A 26,541-nucleotide genomic window follows, 5' to 3' on the forward strand; every position below is an offset into this window, starting at 1 on the left:
CATGAAGACATTTGGGAACAGGGCCATCTGCTTTTGTTAGTAACTCCTAAAAGACCCCTAGATCTCAAAATAAGTCAATGTCTAATTCTTACTCCAAATGGTACCCCTTGCAATTGATTTTATCATCTGCTGCATGGCATGATAAACAATGAACGCCTCCTGTTTTTTACAAGTTTGACTCTAAGCTCAAGTGTTCAAATTGTGTTTCCATATGTACACAGTAATCTGAATCTTCGTTGTTGGGATCTCTGCTGGCTATAAATTTCATATGGTAATTCCCATGATCATGAGCATTGAAGGGCCCCCACATGCCAGTGTCAGTGAGTATCCTAGATCTGGTTTATTTTGGATCTCCTGGGCACTGCCACCTGGAATTTGGACAGGAGCATGAAGAATTATCTATCAAAGACAGCAGAACTTTGTGTATCTTTTTGTGATTCTCAGCAAAATAAGTTTTAAATCATATCTGAGTGTTGGCCAAATGGATATTAGATTGGGGGCATCAGGAGCCATGGAACCTGCTGCTCAAAGGAAATAAATTATGACACATGTTAATGGAGCCTTGTAGCCTGTCACATGGCATGTTTATGTCCTGAAATGAAATTCATTCTGGAGAGCAGATGGTTCAAGCTTTTCAGTGGGTGGATGAAATTGTTAGAAGATTAAAGGCAGTGTGGTTTACTGGCTGCACTCAAGTATTTTGTAGGGCATCTCTAGAGGTTCCTTGAAACACGGGTTGCCACAATGGACACATTTCACTTTTGTTGCTCAGTTAATGTTCAGAGGATTTCACGAAAATAGAGTTCATCATCTCTAAGGTCCATCCTGATCTGGACCTAAATGTTGGGGGTTAGCAGTAACAAAAAGAATATAGGAAGAATCCACCAGTTTAGAAAATTAAAAAGCCTTCAGCCTACTGTAAAAGATAGTGCCCAAGACCTTTGAGTTATAAATTTCTACTTTTTAACTATCTCTGTGGCCTTGAGAACATCTGTGCCTTAATAATCTCAGCTCCTCTCACCCATTGGGGATATTGATTAATTTGGTTCAGAAATGCCATGTGAGGTGAATATTACCTCTTGTTATAGATGGCTTCATGAATGCTTCAAACTGTAGGATCATAGCCTTTGGGAAATGTGATGAATTTAGAGAGGGAAAAATATTTATACGCTCCTTGCAAAAGGATGGTGGCAGGGGAGGAACAGGTGCCAACATACCTTGTTCTTCTTTTGCTCTGTAATTGTGCAGGTGCTGGATCATGATGTTTCAAAGGAAGAGCCAGTCACCTTTCACTTCCTGGCCAAATTTTATCCCGAGAATGCCGAGGAGGAGCTGGTTCAGGAGATCACGCAACATTTATTCTTCTTGCAGGTACACCAGTCTGTGCTAGCCCCGTTTATTCTGAGAGAACTCACCCAGGGGTAGTTGCCGAGGCAGCCTGGATGGCCCCCACGGTGTTGACCACAGAGGCCTTGGCATCGTGAAAATGTCCTGCCTCTGGGAAGTCAGTCCCTTTGGTTCCATAATGGGGGGAAAAGTCTTCAGAATAGAACTTGTACTTGAGTAAGGAGAATTGGTGTCAGAGAAGATTGCAAAAATAGGGTAGTGAAAGAACGGGTACAAGTAGCTACCTGGCTTGAAGTCTCTTTGAAGATGGATCCTATTTTCTTCTAAGTGAAAAGTACTTAATAGTTACAAAGGAAGTCCAAAGAGAAAGTCTTGGAAAGAGTAATTTTTCCAAAAGTTCAAAATTTGCTGTCATTAAGACAGGACTTCAGAACTCCAGTGAGTTGGAGTTTGACTCCACGTGACTAATCCCACACGTGTGGAACTTCAGGCATCATGCTTCATGCTGCCCATTGCATGTGAATGTCTTATCCCTACTCCTTCATTAGAGTATAAGCCCTTTAAAGGCAAAGCTCACTGAATATGCAGGAGGCATTCCGTAATTGCTCAACCGAATTGAAGAGATGAGGAGCTCCATGATTATGGGTTCAAAGACTGCTAAGACTGACCATCTAGGGGCGCGATGAGTGGGGGTTTGTGTGAGGATGAAAACCCTGTCAGTTTTGCTTGTGTTCTTACCGCTTGATCAGAGTGCTGCCCCAGTTTCATGGTTAGTTGCAGTGATTGGTGGTGGAGCTGCTTGTGTGCCCAGAGATGCCCGCTGTCGGTAGATCGCACAGGGGCGTTAATTACAGGATTTCCCAGAAGTAGACGTATGTATGGGCTGTCACATAGTCCTCCTGTAATTAGTTTGAGCCTCAGATTGTTATGTTCAGTTAATATTAAATTAAATGTAATAAAACCCCCAAATAATTTATTTTCCAAAAAAGGTTTGCCAAAAAAAGTGTATATAGATGTACACACACACTCCCCCATCCCTAACACTTTCCTTCAAAGGGAAACCCTTTCAGTTTTTCTGTAGTATGGCTTTTTTTTTTCCTTTGAAAATAAATCAGGGATTAGAAAGTTACACTGCTTTGAATAAAACCACATAATGATCTCCTAGGCCCCAGAATGTCCTAGTGTTATAGAGATGACTTTCTTGTTAGCATTTAGAAGAAGTGCCCATCCCTCTTGTGACTTTAGCTTCATTTTTCCTCATATTGAAATGTTGGAGTGTTTTCGTGGCTGAGCAAGGCAAAATTTACTACTTTTATGAATCTGGTGACTGTTGACATCTGTGAAAAGAGAGTTGGCTTTCCTGTTGTGTTTATTTCAGTGAGGCTCTCTTGCCTCTATGTCTGGAACATCACACGCTGCACCATTCTAAGAAATTAAATGCAATGAGATCCGTTAATTCAACATTACGGCTTAAGAATTATATTTCCTGGACCTCACATGTGCTTAAAAGTTTAATCGATCAAACTTTATTGCTTCCTTTTTCCTTAGAGCAGGCATTTGGAAAGTAATGGGTTTTTTTCCTGCAGTCATAACTCAGTGGCCTTGCTGACTTTTGTCTTGTGTTAAGACTTTAAAGTAGACTCCCATTTCCTCTGGTGCTGCGTGTGCTCAGCAAGTGGCCGAGGCCACAATCACCACCAGAGCTGCCCCTGACACTTCTGGAATTCACAGCTCCCCTCTGTCACGGTCCAGATATCAGTCTCTGTTTTAACCATGGAAGTATTTTTCCTCTTCAGCATTTTTTTTTTTTTTTGTAGTCATCTTACCAATAACTTCTCAGTGACTGAACTCCCAACCTGTCTGCAGCAATAAAAAAAATTGTACCCTTTGTCAGAAAATCATTAACAGGCTGGTTTGGCAGGCCTCATTAGAACACCCTGCAGCCATCTGCTGTGACCAGCCTGCACAGCTCACTTTCACGCACACAGCGTCATGTCTCCCTTGTTGCCCCTTTCAGGTAAAGAAGCAGATTTTAGATGAAAAGATCTACTGCCCTCCCGAGGCTTCTGTGCTCCTGGCTTCTTACGCCGTCCAGGCCAAGGTAGGCTCAAAGAAGAAAAGTGCCTTCCTCCTTGGCATTAATGTGTGTCACAGGATCACTCCAGTCTTTTGTTTCTTCAGGTTTTCTAGGCTTCAGAGAGACTTTCCCCAGAAAGGAAGTGTTTAGGACTTGGGCTGGGGAAACCACTGTCACTGTCCCAGGTTCTGTATAATCTTGTGAGAATGTGTGTGTGTGTGTGTGTGTGTGTGTGTACAAGTGTTAAGTGTACGCTTATGATGAATTGTCTGTGTAATCTCATTACACACATGTGGTTTATTGCAATCACTGGACCAACCTTTCTTTTTATGAACCAAGGAAAATGAACTTACTGTCTCCAGTTTGGGCCAAACTATAGCATTTAGGTCAGAAAGGCCCAGGTCATTATTCCAGACTCATCCTCTGAGGACCAGCAGCCCTGTGTGTGGGGACCCTGCTATAGCCTAGAGAATGCCCTGCTTCCTTCACCCCTGATGGGCATGCTAGCTTTGCTCATGGCTGGTACTGCAGGCTGTTTGGCACCCCAAGCCCAGTTGAGCTGTGAGTGAATCATTCCTAGAGGAATCACTGCGGACTGGGAGGGGGGTGGAGGAGACCACCGCTCTTGTGTTTTGACCTCTCTGTTTTCATAAGACCAACTACAGGGTCAGTCAGGAGTGCTTCATGTCCCTCAGATACCCCACTTCAATCACATAGCTTCTTTTCTTGGTCCTACTGCTTCCTACCCCTCCCCTGCAGTGTAAGAAGAGGCCCCAGAATTGGGGCATCTTCATTACTTTTGTGATTTTGCATAATCTTTTCAGTTTTTATTTTCCTTTTTCGTTAGAGGTGTCCATAAAGCCATTTCCCTGTAGTGTTAAGAAAATTAATAAGATACTCTTAACTTCTTAGCCCACTTTTTTGGGGGGTAGTTTAATACAATTTCAGATCAAAGCTGGGAAATGACTGGCCTATCATTTGGGAGGAAAAAAAAGTCTGTTCATGCTGGTCAGACTAACAGAAGTACAAGAATCAATTCAATCATTTGATGCCTCGGCTAATATTTGCTCAGTGTTCACCAGGCCTGAGGAGTGGGTTGTTGACTCTGTCACAGATACAGACACTACAGCGAGTATCTGCCCTTTAGCGATTTGCCCAAGGGCATTCGGACAATCTTGGGTAAAGCTAAGGGCAGAATTCATGGCTTTGGGATTGTGTTTTGTGCCTCCCCTATTCCACTGCCCAGAAAAATGAGTAATTGAAAAAAGCAGAAAATGGGCCTTGATTCAACTAAAACATATGCTTCCTTTTATGCTTTGATTAAGAATATTAATAACAGGAAAAATGTGTCCTTTCAATCAGTATTGCCCTGACAGTGATGAAGCAGTCATTGTCACTCTCATCAAATGTGAGCACTTCCTGGCCCAGAACCGAGTTCCTTTTTAGCACGCTTTCTCTCCAGCTGAGAGGAGACCCAAGCTCTCAAGGACACTACCTCTCTTTGAAGGGCTTCAGTCTCAAAGGCTACATTTCCTTTACATGGATTTTGGGCCACAAATTCAAAGGCCACCTGTGGAAAAAAATAACTTTTCAGGGAACCAGCAGATGTTTGCTTAAACAGATTTCACTGTAGGAAAGCCCTACTAATTTGGATCCTACTAATTTAGAGATGAAAGTGATTCACAGACAGCATATGTGGTTCATATGGAGGAGGATGTTCTAACTGTTTTTTCCGGTGTAAATTTTCAGGATCTTACAAATAAAGGTAATCTGTGGCTTCAAGTCTGCATTCGAGAAACTAAGGATTATTATCACATGCTTCCAGTTTCTAGGACTGTTGGTTAATATTAAAAAAGATATCTCTGATTACAGTATTAATAGGATCTTACATGCCTGTAATGTTTTACAGTTCTACAAAGTGTTACACACGAATATTTCGTGCAATACTCAGTGTAGTCTTTTCCATGAGCCACAGCTTGAGAGGATTATGCCTGGTTTGCAGATGAGGAATTTAAGGCTCAGAAAGGATTAATAATTTGTCTGAAGTCCTAATACTTTATGTTAATTCTTTTTCAATGGAATTTATAGCCCACTTCTTGATGGACAAGATTTGAAGCAGAGTGGAACTGGAGACTAGAGCCGGGTTGAGAACCCTACCGTCCGGGACGCTTAGCTCAGCACTCCACTCTTGCCCTCCCCTTGTAGCGTGTGAGGGATGTCTCTGGGTAGCACGCACTGCCTTTCACCAAATTCCAGATTCATTTATAGGGTCTAATTTAGTCCAAACTTCTCAGTAAACCACACTGGTTCCCTCCATCATATTCAGTTTGTTTTCATCCTCAACCTTTCTGAAACAGAAAGGAACCTTAGAAGTATGGTGCGGAAAACGAATCAGGCTCATTAACACATGGAATGTAATTATGCACAAATGCATTCATTATGGTATTTCAGCTGTTGGAATGATATAGACAGAGCTAATTCCACAGCATCAAGAAACAATTACCCTCAAAGTATAAATACAAATATTAATCACATGGTTCAGTTAACAAGAACCATATTTCTTGGTTAGAGTTTGAGTTATGTTTGAATCGAAAGTCTGGGTTTTTTGTTTTTTGTTTTTTTTGTCGTTGTTGTTTTGTTTTGTTTTGTTCAGTCCAGTCACATGACATACCAAACCATCTTGCAATGTTTTAAGCCACCTGTTGGATTCTATACTGACAACTTGGTGTTTGAAATGTGTTCTTATTAAAAATGACTTTGGGAGATGGTGGTATGTAATTTACCAGTCTTGCAGTGCTGGCCTGCAGACTCCTAGTGTTCAGAAAGAGAAATGGATGGTGGGAGAGGAGGCTTACCGTTTCTTGGTACTCTTTGATGTCAGTTAGGGAAAAAGAGTGCCAAAAGGCAATTGAGTTGGGTATATGTACAGTGTAGGTGGAAAGTAGCAAGAGTTGACGCTGGAGGGGTATGTCTGTAGGATGCCAGATCAGAAAGGGTCTTGACTTTATTGTGTGGGTGGTACAGAGCCAGTGAAGGGTTTATATTTTAGATAGATCCTTTGGTGGCTATGTGAAGGCCATATTGGAGTGAGGCAGGCTTGGAAGCAGGGAGACCTGTTAGAAGGCTGTGGTGGTCATCCTGGGGAGAGGCTCTGAGGCTCACACCTGGGGCAGTAGTCAGTTGGATGGGAGGAGACCAACTTGAAAATGTCAAAGAGGCAAAAGGTGAATATAAATGATGTTGTCCTTCACACACCGCCCCCCTTTTGTGGCTTATACTTTTACACATTGATGTTTTTTCCCCACTCAACATTGATTTTGAGATGTATCATGTTGTATGTGTAGATGTAGCTTGTTGGTCCTAATTGCTGTATGGTGGCCATTGATGAGTAAACCTAATTCATTGATCCATCCCCCTTCTAAGGGAGAGGTAGGTTTAGTTTCTCTTTTCCCCCTTCCGTTCGTTATCAATAGTGTTTTACTGAAGATCCTTTTATATGAATCTTCATGTACATGTGCAAAAGTTTCCACCCCTTTTTTTTTTTAAAGTTTCCACCTCTTAAGGTAGATTTCTACAAGCAGAATTGTAGATATATCCCTGAACATAAAGAACTCTTGAGTGTATGAGAAAAAGATAGCAGAAAAATAGATACAAAGGGCATACATACTTTATGGAGGAGAACATGAGAATGGTCAGTAAATAGAAAAAGATGTTCAATCTCAGTAGTAATCAAGAAAAAAAAGCAACGCTAACATGCCATTTCAAACCCAGAAGGTTGACAACGATTAGTAAATAGGAGAGAAGTGTTGTCTGAGCTCACATACGGGCAGAAAGGGACTGTGAATTGGAATGACCTCTGTAGAGCAATGGATGTGATAGGAGCCCATCAGGTGAGGGGGTACCCCTTCCCCGAAATTCCCCTTCTAGGTGGCTACCCCAGAGGACCTCCTGTACACCATGCCCTTTTTACTTAAAACTATCAGAACAGATCGTCCCACTTCATTTTTTTTTTAATTAAAAAAATTTTTTTTTGAGAGACAGAGCATGAGCAGGGGAAGGGCAGAGAGAGAGGGAGACACAGAATCTGAAGCAGGCTTCAGGCTCTGAGCTGTCCACACAGAGTCTGATGTGAGGCTCGAATTCACAAGGTGTGAGATCATGACCTGAAGTCAGATGCTTAACCGACTGAGCCACCCAGGCACCCCTCGTCCCACCTGATTTTTAATGTTTATTCATTTTTGAGAGACACAGAAAGGCAGAGTGCCAGCAGGGGAGGGGCAGAAAGAGGGAGAAACAGAATCCAAAGCAGCCTTCAGACTCTGAGCTGTCAGCACAGAGTGTGACGTGGGGCTTGAACTCATGAACTGTGAGATCATGACCTGAGCCGAAGTCAGATGCTCAACCGACTGCCACCCACTCACCCCTTCCCGCTTCATTTTTAAACTACTGAACAGTATTTCCTGAAAAGAAGGGACTGTGGATTACTTCAATATGTCTTTATTGGTAGATATGTAGGTTTGTTTTTCTATTATTTAAACGAATGCAGTGAACATCTTTGAATATGCCTCTTTGGGCACATATGAACAATCTTTCACTAGGATAAATACCAAGAAATGGCATAACTGGGCTGAAGGATAAGAATCTTTAAAATTTAAATAATGCCAAGTGAAAGAAGCTGGACACAAAAGCCTGCCTATTGTGTGATTCCACTTATATGAAATGTCCAGAATAGGCAAATCCATAGAGACAGAAAGTAGATTTAGTGGTTGCTAGGGGCTAGAAGGAAGAGGAAATTAGGACTTAACTGCTAATGGGTATGGATTTCTTTTTGGGATGATGGAAATATTCTGGAATTAGATTGTGGTGATGGGTGTACAACATTCTGAATATACTAAAAACCACTGAATTGTATGCTTAAGATGGTGAATTTTAGGTATATAAATCTATCAGAATAAAAAACATTAAATATGTATGGCCAAATTGTCCTCCAAAAGTCTTGTCCTAATTTAACTTTTAAGAACAGTGTGTGAGGGGCATCTGGATGACTCAGTAGGTCGAACATCTGACTTCAGTTCAGGTCACAATCTCATGGTTCTGGAGTTTGAGCCCTGCCTTGGGCTCACTGCTGTCAGCACAGAGCCTGCTTTGGATCCTCTGTCCTCCTCTCTCTCTGCCCCTGCCCCGCTTACATGCACTCTCCCTCAAAAATAAACAAACATTACAAAAATTTTTAAGAAAAAGAACAGTGTGTGAGAATACCTGTTTTTCTACATCCTCATCAATAGTGGATGCTATCAGTCTTTTAAATTTTTGCTAATCTGACAGAAAAATAGGTGTTTTTTTTTTTTTAAGTTTTTGTTTCCTGATTACCATGGGGCTGAGAATCTTTTCATAGATTTATTGGCCATTTGTATTTCTTTCCTCTGTGAATCAAGTGTTTACAGCTTGCCCATTTTTCTACTGTATTGTTTATCTTTTTCTAATTGATTTATAGGAGCTCCATATATTATGGGTGTTGACCTTTTATCTTTTTTTTTTTTTTTTTTAATCTATCAGACTTGTCAATCTTTTTATGTTTTGGGTGACTTTTAGAATGGCCTCACCAACTGTTGTTCTGCACATGTCCTACATTTTATTCTGGTATTTTTATGGATTTTCATTTATGGGTTTGAGCCTTTAATCCACCTTGAATATAGTGACCGGTGTTTTGGTAAGGAATCTATCTATTCATTCTGTGTATGTATTGACCAAATCTGTTTTGTGAAATCCTGTTCAGAGCATTTGGTCGAATTTCCCATGTATATAGGCAGAGGCTAGTATTTCATATCCAGAAAGAGCCTCTGTTTAACCTAAGAATTGACTTCAAGAGTCCTCTAAATGGTGAATTCCCTTCTTGTATTTAAATTCAGTTGGTTCATATCAGGGGTGGATCCAGGTTTTGTGGAGCCTGAAGTTTATATAATTTAAGGGCTTCTTTTTAATGCTAGAATACCAAATTTTGAGTACAAAATTAGTTCAGGCCCACACAGGTGCAGAGACCTGAACCCAATATTCATTAGTTTCAAAGTAAATCCACTCCTGGTTTTGTTACCAGAATGCATCCGTACATAAAAGGATGAGGAACAGCCATCTCCATCTATGGAGTGGTATGACTTTCCTTTATATTCACTAACTGCCACAACTTAAGGGTTTTCTTCTTCTTTTGTTTTTTGAAGAGACATTTAAGAGCAGGCACACGTATCAAGGTGGCTTTAATGTTGTAGGTGGAGTTAGTCCAGCGGTGAAGTTCTTTAAGCAGGGTCTTTGCTGCCTCTGCATTGCTCAAATGTGTAACATATTTGATCACTGAAGTAGCTGGGAGCTCAGTATGGTAATGTGGGTCGTTAATCTTACAAGCCTTTGGAACCTGAATTTACAACTTTAACTTTGCATATCTGCTTACTTCGGCATTTAGAGTTTGGTCAGCACCATTAAGAGGTCTGCAAATGCGACTAACAGGGCTTGCTTTAGCATCCTACCCCTTCAAAAATCAGAGAGGTGGGGCGCCTGGGTGGCTCATTTGGTTAAGCATCCCACTTAGGCTGAGGTTCTGATCTCGTAGTTCGTGAGTTCAAGCCCCGAGTTGGGCTCTGACAGCACAGAGCCTGGAGCCTGCTTTGGATTCTGTGTCTCCCTCTCTCTCTCTGCCACTCCCCTGCTCACACTCTTGTCTCTCTCTCCTTCAAAAATATATAAACATTAAAAAATTTTGTATGGGTATTATTTCATTTAATCCCCATAAAAGTCCTATAAGACAAATACTGCTATTATCCCTATTTAACAGATGAGAAAACCAAGACACAAAATTCCCAAGGTCACGGCTAATAAGTGGAAGAGCTGGGTTTGAATTTTTAGCTGCTTGCTTCCAGAGCCAGGCTCTTACCTGTGCTCTGCGGCTGCCTCCCGAGAGAGTGCCCTTAAAACTCAGTCCAGTTACACACTCATCACATCCTCAGGCCTTTAGGAGATCGAGAGAACCCAGGTTCCTTTAAGTTTTTTTTAAATGAAGACAGGGGTACAAAAACTGGCATATTTTAAATGTTTAATTTGACAAATTAATTCCTTTAAAAACGCTCAAAAAACTCAGTACAATTCTACTATTTGCAAGATAATGATGAGATTCTTAAAAGACATTAATTTATGGTGTTTTTTAAAAATAAAGTTTATTTTATTTTGAGAGAGAGAGAGAGAGAGAGAGAGAGAGTATCCCAAGCAGGCTCCACACTGTCAGTACGGAGCCCATCGTGGGGTTCCAACTCATGAACCACGAGATCATGACCTGAGCTGAAATCAAGAGTCAGATGTTTAACTGAGTGAGCCCCAATTCATGGTGCTTTTTTAGCAGGCATGGGATGAGATACAACTTAAAGTTGCTGGTGAACATTGGAAAGAAAGGGATATTCATTCTTTTTTTTTTTATTTTTTTATTTTTTTTTTTAATTTTTTTTTCAACGTTTTTTTTTTTTTTTTTTTTTTTAATTTTTGGGACAGAGAGAGACAGAGCATGAACGGGGGAGGGGCAGAGAGAGAGGGAGACACAGAATCGGAAACAGGCTCCAGGCTCCGAGCCATCAGCCCAGAGCCTGACGCGGGGCTCGAACTCACGGACCGCGAGATCGTGACCTGGCTGAAGTCGGACACTTAACCGACTGCGCCACCCAGGCGCCCCAGGGATATTCATTCTTAAATCAGAACATAAATTTCCAAGTTATTGTCCCTAAATAAATACATTAAAATGCATTTCTGGCCCCATTAATGACTTGCTCTGCAGCTTTAAGAAAATCAGTTAACCTATTACTCATTTCTTTGTCTGTACAATGGGAATGACAGCCTTGGCATCAGATTTCTCCAAAGCACTTTTCAGAGCCTTGAATGAAAGGTATTGGAACTATTGCCTGCGTTATTCCCAGCTCCCAACCTAGCAATTGTCTCCAATTACCAGCCACTTAGAAGGATTTGTAGGTAAGACTCTTATCACACGTTGTTAATTACAACTTTCACAGTTGTGTTTTGTTGTTTCCTTTCAAAAGCTAATGTTTGGTAGTGACTGCTTTCTTTGGGTTAGAAAACACGGCTACATTTCCATACAAATGTCACATTCTTATTAGCACATTACCCATCCATCCCTCACGGGATTATACAACTCTGTTCATAGATATAATCAGCTTTGTATTTTCATTCAAGGGTAACAAACTAGCAAGGTAGAAATCTTGACTTGGCATCAGAACTGAATTGAAACTGAATTGCTCCCGGAGTTGGGAGGGGATAAGACAGAGTCAGGCTCCATTCAGAAATGGCAGTTGTCTCTAGAATCTCAATCACTTGCTCTCCTTTCTTCTTCTTCCAGTATGGTGACTATGACCCCTCTGTTCACAAGCGGGGATTTTTGGCCCAAGAAGAATTGCTTCCAAAAAGGGTAAGAAGAAATCAATCCCCTATTTGGGAAGACACAGCAGAGATGTGCTCTGTGATAAAGCCAACTGGGAGGCTTGAAGGAATATTGGAAGTACATGACAAAAACATTTAAATAAATATTTTGTGATCAATCTTGATGAGTAAAGAATGTTGAATCTCTGTTAAGAATATTAAAAAGCCAAGGTTCGTGGAATTCATTTGCGGTTGCCAGGGCTGTAAATGTTTGTTTCCTTCAAGGTGGGTGAGCACCAGCGATTCCCAGGGAGGTGTGTGGAGCAGTGTGTGTTCAGCTCAGGGAGCTGAGCTATTTGCAGCTGGGCAGGGTGGATAGAGATGAATTGGGGTGGACATTGTAGTTTTTAATCCTCAGTGTTGTTCATCTTGTTCATTAGCCACGGAAGCAGGCCCTCCCTCCCTTTTGCTGCTCCCGGTTTTATAGCTCCACTCATTTGTCATGTGTAATAAAGGCCCGATTCTCACCTTTACCTGACTTTCCCTGCTCCTTTGATGGCTTTTGTGCAGGCGGAGGCAGCAGCACACACAGCTTAGCCCTGGCCGACCCAACTGAGCTCCTCCCTCTGGGACGTGCAGCCCAGGAAAGAGGGATGGCAGCTGGGTGAGGGGTGCACCTACGCCTGAGTAATGGTGCACCCTTCTGAGTTGTGACTCAAACTGAATGGTGCTTGTCTGTGCGCACCACCTCTGTGCCGTGTGACTGGCTCCCTGTATGTGGCTTTTTAAAAATAGCTTTGCTATTTTGTAAAAATGATGCACAATTATGAAAATGGCATACAACACCAAAACTTTCTTTGTATGTGGGTTTTTTATTTTGCTCTACTTTTTGGTAGGTAATAAATCTGTATCAAATGACTCCAGAAATGTGGGAGGAGAGAATTACAGCCTGGTACGCGGAGCACCGAGGCCGAGCCAGGTGAGGCTGCTTCATTATCGGTTTACATTTCCGTATGGACTTTTTTTTTTTAAGAACTATGAAATTAGGACACGCTCGTTGAACAAAATCCAGTACTGAGGTATATAGAAAAAGGGAGCGCTGGGAGTAGCTGGTCTTCAGTGTTGTGTGTGCTTCTTCTAGTGCATGAATACAGCCTGTCCAGATGTACAGGTCCACTGCACTCATTGGCAATTTAGGTTTCACGTTAAGGATTATAATGTATGGATATTCTGTAGCTTTTGTGTCCATTTCCCTACTGATGACATTTGGAGTGGCTATAGATTTTCACTTTCTGCAATGTACAGCCTAATGTTGTTATATAATTATATGAGCAGTTCTGAGGATACATTCTTTGCAAGAGTTGCTGAGTCCAAGGATATGAGCATTTTGTGTTCTGACAGGTGCCGCTAAATCGCCCTCCGCAAAGGCCGGACCTGTTTACCTGCCTACCAGCAGTGTGTGCACGTCTCTCCCCGCCTCGTTTCTCTCCCCACCACTCATTTTTATCCATCTAATTTTTGTAATCTAAAAGAGGAGACATGTATCTTAAGTACTCATTAGCATTTCCCTGATCACTGTAGGAATTGATCATCTTTTCATTAGTCTTTAAAATATTGTCCTCTTCAAATCAACTTCCTAGCGTGCTCTTTTTTTAATACCATGTATACTGAAAAGTGGGCAAGTCTTAAACGTACCACTCAATGAATTACCACAAAGTGAAAACACCGTGTAATACCAGGTGATGAGATAGCACGTGACCACCCCCCCCATCACTCCCCATCCTTCCTCCCCACAGCTAACCACTCTCCTGACGATGGAGTAGCAGTGCATGTTTTAAATTTTACTTGCATGCAATCGGAGAGTCCCTATTTTTTGTGTCTCACTTCTTTTACCCAGAATCATATGGTGAGAATTGGTTTGTGGTGTGTAATAGCAGTAACAGTTTCATTTTCATTGCTGTGCAGAACTCCACTATGTTATTAAAGCATGAATTCCCCATTGCACTATTGGTGGATGTTGGGTATGTTGGGCTGTCTCTTGGTTTTTCGCTATTACAAATGACATCAAACGATTTTCCAAGGTAATTGTTTGTACCAATTTACATCAGCAGTGTGTGTGTTTCTAGTTGTTCCACGTGCTTGCCAACACTGTGTGTTCTCTCAGGTTGAATTTTTAAAATTCCATTTGAGAGCATTTTGAGATTGGAGAGAGGGAAGAGGCAAGGTCATAGGGAGACCTAGTTAAAATATTTCAATATCGTACCTATTTGGGAGTTTCCTGCAAGTCATTGCTTTAAGATCTTAATCTGACTCCTAGCTTAGAAGTAGGTGACCTTGGTTGGGTTTTACAGCCCCGATAGCTCTTGACCTAATCTCTGACAACACCCACAGAAATAAAATCAGGAAGGTAGCTCTCCGGTAGGTTGCCGAGAGAATTGTTTCAATACCAAAACCTTGTAGGTGAAAAAAGTTCACAACCAGATAAAGCAACAACTTAAATCAAATTTGCATATCCAAATCCATTTGAGGGAAGAAGATAACATACCACATGCTTTTCTTGAATTCCTTGAGACGGGTATCATTATTTATCAAGGGCAAAGCGTGAAATTGAAGCCAAGAGACACTGTAATGAATCTGTTCTCTGGCTTTTATGAGGCCGGGAAATTCTGCTTGACCTCGGTGCGTTTAATAGACTCAGGGCTGGGAAGAGCCTTGCTGGTATCTGCTCTGACTGACATCTTCTGGCAGGTTCCAATGCTCAGGGTGGCGTGTGCCCGCCCTCTGTTTTCTCACTTAGTTCCGGTGACAGTGTCTTTCATTCTCTTCACAGGGATGAAGCTGAAATGGAATATTTGAAGATAGCTCAGGACCTGGAGATGTACGGTGTGAACTACTTTGCAATCCGGGTGTGTTGAATCCTCTTTGACTTCCCTGTGTATAAACAGGCTGAATCAGGGGCAGACTGCTTTCGAAAATGGGTTATTTCCTTATTCCAGGATAGCAGACTCTTTAATGGTTCACTGGAGGAGAAGGGAAGAGGAAGAGGAGAGGGTCTTATAGCCTCATTTTCTATTTCTGGACTTCAATTAGATCCTCCGTAGTTAAGTGTCAGTTGAGCCCCCGGGGGACTTGGGCCTGGTCCTGGGCTCTGCTCAGCAGAAACCTGTTTGAATGCTCTGAGTGTAATGTTTGATTATTTTTGGCTCTGTGAGATCTGGCCCACAGGGAGCACCTGTAAATACTTTCTTCCCCCAAGGCACAAGGAGAGTAAAGCTGCTTTTATAGATTACTGATTTGTTTGGGTGGGACTCTTGTTCTCTCTAGCAGGCTAATTGGTTTTCTCTTCAGACCATTAATAGTCCCACTGCTGTCCCCTGGGAACCCACTGCTTCTGCACCAGAGGCTTTTGTTTTCAGTCCTGGCTGGGTGGGCCTCTTGAGCATCTTTCTCCCAAGGTTCTGCTGCTGGTGCAGCATCTAGGAGCTCCTTCCAAAGGAATTCATGCGATTGGCTCTAGTATTCCATTGCTGGTTCCAAACTACAGATAAGTAGATGTTAAAATAACCATCCATAGTGGTCCACCTTTATTATTATAGTTATGGTGTTTTTTAAATCTGTATTTATTCCTTTTGAGAGAGAGAGTGAGAGAGAGAGCAAGAGCGTGAGCGAACGCAAGCAGGGGAGGGGCAGGCAGACTGGGACAGAGAATCCCGAGACTCGACTCAACAACTCAACGAGGGGCTTGAGGGGCTTGAACTCATGAACCGCAAGATCGTGACCTGAGCTGAAATCAAGAGCCCTTAACTGACTGAGCCACTTAGGCGTCCCTTATTGGAGTTATGGTTTGCTTTCCTTTTCAGGGTTCTTATAAATTTTATATGAAATTTGGGTAAACTGTATTATATTTTAAGTAATTTAGGATATGGGGTGGCCTGGCTGGCTCAGTCAGCAGAGCATGTGGCTCTTGATCTTGGGGTTGTGAGTTTGAGCCCCACGTTGGGCATAGAGAGTACTTAAAAATAAAATCTTTAAGTAATTTAGGATAGCTTTCTACCTGATTTGTTTTCTAAATACTGATTTTTAATGGATGTCATTACATAAAATTACACTGGCAAGTTATGTTATTTCGTATAGCAAACAAGTACCTAAAAGATTTTCTATAATCATGCAAAAGGTTATTTTCTTTTTCTTTTTTAAGTTTATTTATTTTGAGAGAGAGAGAGAAACAGAGCACATGAGAGAGAGGGAGAGAGAGAGAATCCCAAACAGGCTCTGTGCTGTCGGTGCAGAGCTCGATGTGGGAATTGAACTCATGAACTGTGAGATCATGACCTGAGCCAAAGTCAAGAGCCTGACACTTAACCAACTGAGCCATGTAGACACCCTATATATATATGTTTTTTAAGTAAGCTCTATACCCAACATGAAGCTTGAACTCACTATCCTGGGCTCAGGAGTCACATGCTCTCCTGACTGAACTAGCCAGGTGCCCTGAGGTTATTTTCTAAAGTTTTATTAATTTGTATTTTCTAACTGTCTGGTTCCTTTCTTTTTTTAATTTTTAATTTTATTTATTGAGAGAGAGAGAGAGAGAGAGAGAGAGAGAGATTGTGTGTGTGCAAGCAACGGGGAGGCGGGGCACAGGGAGGAGAGACAGAACGCCAAGCAGGCTCTGTACCATCAGTACAGAGCCCACTGTGGGGCTTGAACTCATGAGCCATGAGATCATGACCTGAGCCAAGGTCAAGAGTCAGATGCCTAACCCACTGCACTACCCAAGTGCCCCAATTGTCTGGTTTTTTTTAAGGTCAGACTAATTTAACACATTTCTGTGGTTTTGGCAACATCTTTCCTCTTGCCCCATATGCCCACCATCTAGATTCTAAAAAAGTAGTGTTTTACAATCCTTAAAAACTAGTTTCTCATTAGGGAATATTTCTTTTTTCTTTCTCTCTTCTCTCTCTTTTTTTTTTTTTTTTTTTTTTTTTTTTTTTTTTTTTTTTTTTGAGAGAGAGAGAGTGTAAGTGAGTGAGGGGCGGAGAGAGAGAGGGGAGAGAGAGAATCCCACCAGCAGCATTGAGAGAAAGGTGAGAGAGAAGCAGGGCTCACCCAGAGTGGGGCTCGAGCTCACCCATTGCAGGACTCAAAGTCATGAACTGTGAGATCATGACCTGAGCCAAAGTCAGATGCTTAATCCACTGAGCCACCCAGGTGCCCGGGAATATTTCTGTAGCAATCAGACCAAAATACACTATTTTGTATGTGTATATGTTTTGTATAATGCAGTAGACAAAGCTAATGGATATTTTAGTATCATTTGTGTCCAAGTTTTTGTAATCTCACCATCAACTAAGGAAGATATGTGCTTAAAACAATTTAAAAGGGACTGCTTGAGTCGCACCTCTCTGTTTTTTCCCTAGGAATGTTGGCATCATGATAGGAAGCAGAGGGTAGAATCCTTTTTTTTTTTTAATTTAAAGGAAATAGTCACAGGGGCACCTGTGTGGTTCAGTTGGTTGAGCATCTGGCTTCAGTTCAGGTCATGAGCTCATGGTTCATGAGTTCAAGCCCTGCATCTCTGCTGTCAGCACGGAGCTCGCTTTGGATCCTCTGTCCGCCACCCCCCGCCGCCCCTCCCCTGCTCATGTGTGTGCGCTATCTCTATCTCAAAAATAAACTTAAAAAAAAAGTCACAAATATAATGAAGTATCTCGTTTTCCAGAATGTACTACAGCTCTTAAAAGTACAAAGCCTCACTGTGTTAATGTAGTAGTTTTAATAGCTTTGCAGACGAGGGATCTCTCTCCTGGTTTAGTGACAGCTCCTGACTTTGGGGTGTTAGAAGGAGTAAAAAGATTTATCTTGGAGAGCTCACTTGTCCATCTGACACCTGCTGTTAGATTGGTCCTTCTCATCACAGTCCGAGCACCTTCTCACTCTGCAGATCTGTTTTCCTGCCTTTGAGTCTGGTTCAATTTCCTTCTTGTCAGCAAGGGGTCAGGTGCTTTAGGTCCTTGTGCAGGGAGCTTCCTTCCACCACCACACAAGGGCCAGACCACACAGCACAGGTGGATGGATCTGCAGCCTGAAGATGTAACCCCAGGCCCACTGCTGGGTCAGTGACATGGAGGCCCAGGACACTTGCCTTCTGTCTGCTCTGCCTGCCAACCAACATATGTACCATCACATTTTCAAACAGCTTTATTGAGGTATAATTTATATATAGTTCACTTTGGAGTATTTTTTTCCAGTGTTCTATTATAAAAATTTTCAGACATATAAGAAAATTGAAAAAATTTTATAACAAATACCCATAGATACCCACTGTCTAGATTCTATAACATTTGACTATATTTGCTTTATCATGTTGAGACTACATTTTAACATAAAATAAAACCATTTGATCCTAGCACTTAGAATTTTCTTTCTGGGAGTACAACTACCTTTTCTTTCTTTAAATTTTTTTTTTTAAATGTTTATTTATTTTTGACAGAGAGAGAGCATGAGCAGGGGAGGGGCAGAGAGAGAGGAAGACACAGAATCCCAAGCAGGCTGCAGGCTCTGAGCTGTCAGCACAGAGCCCGACGCGGGGCTCGAACTCACAGACCGTGAGATCATGACCTGAGCCAAAGTCGGATGCTCAACCGACTGAGCCACCCAGGCGCCCCCTACCTTTTCTTTTAATGTTTAATCCTATGGGTTTTTATTCTACCTCTGTGATAACCTAGTTCTAGTAGTTCCCCATTATCCATAGGAGTACTTTTCCAAAAGCCCCCGTGGATGCCTAAAACCATGGATAGTACCCAACCCTATCTATACTATATTTTTTTCTTGTATAGACATACCTATGATAATTTTAACTTATAAATTAGGCTCAAGGTGTAAGAGATTAACAACACTAACAATAAAAAAGAACAGTTATAACAATATACTATAATAAAAGTTATTTGAATGTGTTCTCTCTCAGAACATCTTATTGGACTGTGCTCACCCTTCTGGTGATGATGCGAGAGGCTTAAATGTCTGCATGATGAGATGAAGTGAGGTGGATCACGTAGGTGTTATTATGTAGCGTTAGGCTCCTGTTGACCTGACAGTAGTTCAGAAGGAGGATCATCTGCTTCTAGACTGGGGTAACTGAAACTGTGGAAAGCAAAACCACAGATAAGGGGTGGGTGTGGGGCTACTACTGTATTTAATGGGAGGTAACAGTGCTTAGATTGCTGCTACTTCAGCCATCAAGCCAGTGACAGAAGCCCCCAGTGATCCCTCTGGGGGACACTGAGTCATGAGGATGGTATTTTGCCTCTGCCTGCCCCAATTCAGGAAGCTGGAGCCCCCTGGGTTACACAGCAGCTGTGACTTCTGTTGGGACCTGTTGGAACTCGTCAGATGTAACAGCATGTGCCAGGTTCTTTGGGAAGTTGAATAAAATCTCACACGTCTGCTGGAGCTGACGGTGGCTGATCTTTGTTGACTCCACAGAATAAAAAGGGCACAGAGTTGCTGCTTGGAGTGGATGCTCTGGGGCTTCACATCTATGACCCTGAGAACAGGCTGACCCCCAAGATCTCCTTCCCGTGGAATGAAATCAGAAACATCTCGTACAGCGACAAGGAGGTAGGACAGGCCCCGCATGCAGACATGCCAGCAGCCCAGCTGCCAGCCTGTCCCCATCTCTCCTCCTCCCTGGACTTCTCCTTGCTATCAGTAAAATCCTTTACTCCCTAGGCTTTGCGTTTTTGGTTGTTGTTTCCTGTTTACAGAGCAGTATTGGCATCCTATTTTCAAGTAGCATCACTAAACCCCCCCTGCTGACCAACAAGAGGCTGGGAAGCTCAACTTGTCAAGACTAAACCCCAAAGAACAGTAAACCAACCAGAAAGTAACCTTGTCTTATTACTTGCCTTTCCATTTCTGGTGAGAAATTCTGTTTGTGTTTTTCAGTGTGGTATACATTAAACCCTCTCTCGGTGTCTAGTGCTTGATACGTAGGGTGGGGATATCTATCTAAGTATTTATCCCCACATGTATATATACGTATGTGTACCTCTTTCTGTCTCTCTGTGAGGATATAAATAAGAATATCAGGCTAACTGCTTATGAGAATTCAAAAGTAATTAAGTTTGAATAACTTGGCTGAGCACTTAAGTTAGAAGTCAGATGTTCCTATACCGGATGGCGATCTTTCCCAAACACTGTAATCTTAGGTTTGTTCATTCACTCGTTTGTTCTCTGTTAATTTTAAAGGCATTATCAAGCATCTGCTTTGTGTTAGTTTTCGTAGGGGAAACAAAGATGTAGAAAAGCCAGTCTCGACCTTCAGGGAAGTTACAGTCCAGCAAGGACCGTACTGCTGTGAGACAGGCCTGTAGCGCAAGGGACTGATGACACACGTGATAATGATCCGGTGCTTTTCTGCTTTCATAAGCGCTCTCAGCCCGACTCTGATTTCTCCTCCTAAGAACATGCTGCAAGAGTAGGGGCCGGGTTTGGGGTATCTGTGTCACATCAGGAAGTGAAGATGTGGAGGGATCAGGCGACTTGGTGATTGGTGAAGGGAATAGCAGGGGCTGAGCTCCATGTTCACCAAAGCCATAGCCCTGGGGGCACTTTTCCGATGCAGGGCGCTGAGTAGGAGTCCTGAGAGCACAGGGTACTGGGCAGAGGGCAGTAGGCCTGGATGGTGCTCAGTGACACACAGCTGGGACGCTGAGTGTGGAATGAGGAACAGTGACGGCTCGTGTTGCTGCCTGCAGAGCCCCCACCCCGAGCAGATTTCCTGTTTTCCCTTCCCTCGTAGCAACTTGAGAAAGGGAACACCAGGCTCCTGGTTTCGAATACGTGGTTGAGATCTACTCGGCCATGCTTGATGAGACAGATTGAGCTTCTTAATTCAAAACATTCTGGCTCTGAAATTTTTTGTTAAGTAGCTCAGAAAAGGAGCATTTAACTATTGCTTTTTTAAAATACTTAAATTGAAAGCCCCACATGACTTAAAGTAGTAGGTATGCTACGGCACGGTAGTTTTTCATCTCTAATTTCATAAAGTCTGTTTACTGCATATCCACACATTTGTGTGCTAAAGGCTCCCAAAACACTCGTTCTTCACAGAACCCAAGGATTAAAGTCTCCCCTAGTATAGCCTGACACAATAAACTCTAATATACCCTCTCCGGGGGCAGGGCACCATCATGTTCCATCATGTCAATAACTTCGTGCAGTAAGAGGACCTCAAGCTGACTTGACATAATAGGAAGTAGTCTTAGTAGTTATGCATGACAGCCGTGCTGTCAAAACAGAAATGTTGGTTTATTTTAAGTGATCCATTGATTCTTTGCGCGCGTCCCGGCAAAGCCTGTGGTTTCCCCACTGTTTGTGGTTTCCCACTGACGGCTCCGGGGTTTGACTTCAAAGCCAAAAATAAGCTCAAGAAATTCACGAATAGCAGCCTACACAAGAGCAATAGTGCTTCTAAGTTAGCTTGACCAAAAGCTAACCAAAGGATCGTTTTCTGTCCTCAGTATGCTAACCCCTCCTTCCTTGGACAGTATAATATGCAAAAGAAATACCCAAAAATACATCTTCCCAGATGTATTTATCTGCTTAGCACGGCTTTCTCGGGAATAGATATCCATTTTTTAAGTGCTTCTTTGAAATGGAGGATCTGTCCGGTCTAATCAGGAGTGGTTGAGAACAGCAATTGCCATTTGTCCTTTATATGCTTCCCTGCCTGTGGTCTGGCCCTGGGATCTCCTACTTAGCTACCACCCTGTCCTTATCACTCCCCTTTGATTTCGAGAGCAGTTTCCCTCTGCTACCACGGTCTCTTCTTCGCACTTTATTCCTTTTATTAACAGCTTTCATCTGATAATCCCCACGTTCAGAAACCTGTGGTGACGACCTGTATGCTGTCACATCAAACCCAAACCCCTCCAACTGTCCACCCCCAGCCCACCCCTGCCTTCCTCCCAGTATGAGCCCGTGATATCATCTTAGTCATCAGAGAGCTAATAACGTCAAACGCACGCGCGCGCACACACACACACACACACACACACACACAGTCTGCTCATTTCTCTATCTCTGCCTCATTTCTGTCGCTTGCCCTGTCCTGAATAGCCCTCCACCCAATCTTTTAGATCCTCTATCATATTCTCGTTGTCTATGACCAACTGAAGTTCCCGCCTACTTATGGTAGATCTACTCTGAATCCCCACGACATTTGTGATTTTTGCCACCCGATGAGGCGCTAAGAGATGATGTAATTTCTTAAGTAGCAGTTGAGTCATGAGTCTAGTTCCAGCTAGGTTGTGAGCTTCCTGAAGGCAGAACTGGGCCTGGGATGCTGCAGTGGGCTTCCCAGCGTTGGCCTCATGGTCGGGCCCATCAGGGGTCCATAGTTCAGGTTTCCAAGCCTGAGATGGTGCCGACAGCACCCCTTCCAGGATCCTGACCTTCCACAGCCCCAGACTCCATGCCCTCAGCTGTTTCTAAATCACAGTGGGTTAGTCCCCGGGCGCCAGAAGCCAGGACAAGGCTCAGCCTTGTGCTGGATCTTTGACAGTGTGGTTGCTGCTTTTGTGGAATTTCCTGGTTGGTGCTAACACTTTATGTTGTCAGACTGAAACTTTTTCTGCTTCTTTCTTTCAGTTTACTATTAAACCACTGGATAAGAAAATCGATGTCTTTAAATTTAACTCCTCAAAGCTTCGTGTTAATAAGCTGGTAAGTTGAGATCCTAGTTTTTGTTACTAATAACTGTAGTTTTTCTAAGAAAATGAGCGCCTTTTTTTGAGAGAGTGACCTCTTGTGAGGTATAGAATGATAGGTAGCTCACTTGCTACACACTTTGCCGATAGACTTGAAAGACTCTTCTCTTTAGCTTAACCTAACAAGTCAAACCTAAATTTTGTGATGTGGAATTTTTAAAAAGTATTTTTATGGAGATAACTAATATATATGAAAGGATAAGTATAATGTGTATAGAAGGTATAAAGAGTGACAAAAAGGGGCACCTGGGTGGCTCAGTCAGTTAAGCGTCCGACTTTGGCTCAGGTTGTGATCTCGCAGTTCGTGAGTTCGAGCCCCATGTTGGGCTCTGTGCTGACAGCTTGGAGCCTGGAGCCTGGAGCCTGGAGCCTGCTTTGGATTCTGTGTCTCCCTGTCTCTCTGCCCCTCTCTGGCTCACACTCTGTCTCTTTCTTTCTCTCAAAAATAAACATTAAAAAAAATAAAATATAAAGAGTGACAAAAATAAATAGCTATGTGGGGTGTCTGGGTGGCTCAGTGGCTTAGATCATGATCTCACAGTTCATGAGTTCAAAACCCCCACATCGGGCTCACTGCTGTCAGTGCAGAGCCTGCTTTGGATCCTCTGTCCCCCTCTCTCTATACCCTTCCCCTGCTGTGCTCTCTCTCAAAAATAAATAAACATTAAAAAAAAAACAAACTACACACCCACTACCCAGCTTTAAGAAACCACACACTCCGATACTATTAAACCCCCCCATGTTAGCACCCTGCTGGTTTCCCCCATCCTCCTCCCTGAGGGAAATCACCATTCTGAGCTGGGTGCTCATTATTCGCTCGCTTTTCCTCAGAACTTTATTTCCTATACAGAAAAATGAATGTACTGTTAAGTTTTGTGTACTTTTGACATAAGTGCTGTCAACTGTCTATGCTCTTTTGTCACTTTTTTTGTACATTATTTTCTGAGATGTGTCTATGTTTGATGCTTAAAGAGATGATCCCTTTATTTTCACTGCTGTATAGTATTCCATTGTGTGCAGATAAATGTACACATATATACATATATCCACACAATGATACATATATATGTCTCCCTCCCCCTCTCTTCCCCCCCCCATATACCCCATATATATGTCATTTTCCTATTAGTGAATAATGAAGTGCTTTCTACTTCTCTGCCATTTTAACAAAGCTGTTAGGAACATTCTCGTACCTGCGTCCTGCTGCACATGGGCAATAGTTTCTCTAGAGAGTATCTACTTAAGAGTACAAGTGCAGGGCTGTAGTGTATGTCCAAATTCAAGATTAAGCCATGCTGTTTTCCAAAGGAGATGAATTAATTTACAGATGCAGTGCAGTGGGTGTGACTTCCTTTTGCTTTATGTCTTCTGCACTTATAATATCAGCCTTCAAAATTTGTTTGACATATGTTGTGCATATGAAATGGTTTCTCAGTATTATATAAATGAGCATCTTTATATTTACTAATGAAGTTGAACATCTTTTTGTATATTTTTTGGCCAGGCTTTTTGTCTCTTTTGTCAAATACTTATTTCATGTCCTTTGGCCATTTTTCTCTGGGTTGTTTGTATTCTTTATTGATTATATCATCTCTCAGCTTGTGGCTTATTTTTCCTCCTTTTTAATGTCTTAACAAACAAAGAATGCTGGATTTTAACATAGACAAATGTATACATCTTTTCCTTAATCATTTGTGCTCTTTGTGTTTTGTTTGACATCTTTCCTTATCCTCTGATCATAAAGATATTCTTCTAGGCTTGATTTCGGCTCAGGTCATGATCTCATGGTTCCTGAGTTCGAGCCCTGTGTCGGGCTCTGTGCTGACAGCATGGGGCCTGCTTGCGGTTCTCTCTCTCTCAAAATAAATAAACTTAAAAAAAGATATTCTTCTATATTCTTTTCTAGAGATTTCAAGGGTTCAATCTTCGTATTTAAGTCTTTAATCCTTCTGGTGTTGATTTTGTGTGTGGTGTAAAGGAGGGATCCAGCTTCTTCAGCTTCTTGTGTTTTTTGTTGTTTTTTTTTGTTTGTTTTTTTAAAGTAATCTCTACACCTAACATGGGGCTCAAATTCATGACCCCAAGATCAAGAGTAGCATGCTCCACCTACTGAGCCAGCCAGCTGCCCTCAGCTTATAGTTTTTTCACATGAATAACCTGTTATCCCTATTGAATGAACGTTCCTATCCTCCCTCATCTGTAGTGCCACATCTTAAATTCTTATTTATTTATTTATCTATTTATTTACTTATTTAGAGAGAGGGGCAGAGAGAATCCCAAGCAGACTCAGCACTGTCAGCGCAGAGCCTGATGCAGGGCTTGATCACTTGATTCATGAGATCATGACCTGAGCTGAAACCAAGAGTTGGACACTTAACCAACTGAGCCACCCAGGTGCCCCTATAGTGCCACATCCTAGGAGAATAAGATGCATCCAGAAGACGCACCTCCCTTCACCTGTGACTTTTGCCCCCTGGCATACTGGAGGCCATTAGCAGGGAAGGCCTTGCTGTTTCACTCTGTGCTTTGCTCTTTAGGTTTCCTGCTGCCCCCAAGAGCCCTTAGACAAAGATGCTGTAGCCCTGGTGAGCTGGTAGGCAGTGAAGTACATTTGGGGGTTTAACATTTCTCCTGCTTCCATGGCCACAGATTCTCCAGCTCTGTATTGGGAACCATGACCTTTTTATGAGGAGAAGGAAGGCTGATTCTTTGGAAGTTCAGCAGATGAAAGCCCAGGCCAGGGAGGAGAAGGCTAGAAAACAGGTGAGAAAGACCATGTCTGAACCACTGTTGTCACTGCTTCTTGGTCTTGGCTTGGGAGGTAAGGAGCAGTCGTAGGCTGACAGGTGTCATTTGGCAATGGACATACCTTCTCTTATTTTATCCCTGTTGGATCTTTACTGGCCAATGCCCAGCTGGTGTGGTGTCTGCTCTGGAAATGAGGAATAAATTCTAAAAGCATATACAAAAGAAACATCTCTAGTTATTTCCCCACTTAAGTGAAGTGGGAGTAATGCAGGTTTGGGAAGAGATAGTCAAGCCTGGGTCTGTCTGTCTGTCCATCCATCCATCCATCCATCCACCTAGCTAACTCGCTTTTTTTTTTTTTTTTTTTTTTTGCCTGCCGGTCTCCTTTGCCCAGCCTTGTCCTTTTCTAATTAGAAGGTGATAGAATGCATGACAGCATCTCATGCTTACCGTGGGAATGCTAATTAGACTTCGGCCACACTTCCCCACCACGGGTCAGCCCAGGCGGCATATTGCCTGTGGTGGGAGGTGCCAGGAGAGCTTATCAGCAGACTGGACAGTCCGCATCATTGTTTTCTACTCATAAACTATCTCGGCTCACCGAAATCCACACAACTAATCTGAGCCTCGCTGCTGAGAATATCCACTGTGGCTTTGGACTAACTCCTAGACAGAGTAGCAGCAGCTGCAGTCAGCTGCCCGCAGGACTCACAGGCTCGGAGCAGTAATCATTAGTCTGTGCGCAGCTCTCTGATGTGGGTACTCTGGCGAGGCTGGCTCCCTGCCCTGAGATTTACAATGAAATGCCCAGTTTGATCCAGCATGCTTTTAGGGCTCCCATCTCTTTGCTCTCTGAGATGGCATACTATAGATGTGCTATTTGGGATGCTTTGGCGGCCAGGCTGGTGGAATGGGTTTTGTTGGACAAAGAAATGCTCCTGAGCCAGCACGGTCTAAGTGGCAACTTCAGGAAGAGCCTTCTTTGACCTCTTTTCAGCTGAGCAAAGCTTAGAAGTGAGAGATCTGAAGACGGCAATGAGTGTGTAGGCCTCGAGATTGTGGCAGAGAAGAGCGTGCATACACCCCACACCTGCACTGCCTGTGGAACAGCAGAGGCAGGGGCCTGGCACCTGCAGGCGGGCTCCATGGCCCAGTAGTATAGACACTGACCTTGGAACCAGATGTGAAAGT

General features: G+C 42.7%; 1 protein-coding gene across 7 annotated transcripts in view; it reads left to right on the forward strand.

Moving 5' to 3' along the window:
- Window positions 1-26,541, forward strand: part of NF2 (NF2, moesin-ezrin-radixin like (MERLIN) tumor suppressor) — an 80,960-nt gene that overhangs the window by 28,844 nt on the left and 25,575 nt on the right. For 4 of the 7 annotated variants that reach the window (XM_049619840.1, XM_049619843.1, XM_049619839.1 and 1 more), the window contains 8 exons: window positions 1,249-1,371; window positions 3,365-3,448; window positions 11,811-11,879; window positions 12,727-12,809; window positions 14,661-14,736; window positions 19,316-19,450; window positions 22,484-22,558; window positions 25,252-25,365. In XM_049619840.1, the coding sequence (XP_049475797.1) occupies window positions 1,249-1,371; window positions 3,365-3,448; window positions 11,811-11,879; window positions 12,727-12,809; window positions 14,661-14,736; window positions 19,316-19,450; window positions 22,484-22,558; window positions 25,252-25,365 (759 nt within the window). Of the gene's footprint in view, window positions 1-1,248; window positions 1,372-3,364; window positions 3,449-11,810; window positions 11,880-12,726; window positions 12,810-14,660; window positions 14,737-19,315; window positions 19,451-19,596; window positions 19,835-22,483; window positions 22,559-25,251; window positions 25,366-26,541 lie in introns of those variants that run through there. The other 3 variants (XM_049619844.1, XM_049619842.1, XM_049619845.1) reach the window with 2 other exon arrangements.

The sequence above is a fragment of the Panthera uncia genome (assembly GCF_023721935.1).
Source record: "Panthera uncia isolate 11264 chromosome D3 unlocalized genomic scaffold, Puncia_PCG_1.0 HiC_scaffold_8, whole genome shotgun sequence".
Classification (NCBI taxonomy): domain Eukaryota; kingdom Metazoa; phylum Chordata; class Mammalia; order Carnivora; family Felidae; genus Panthera; species Panthera uncia.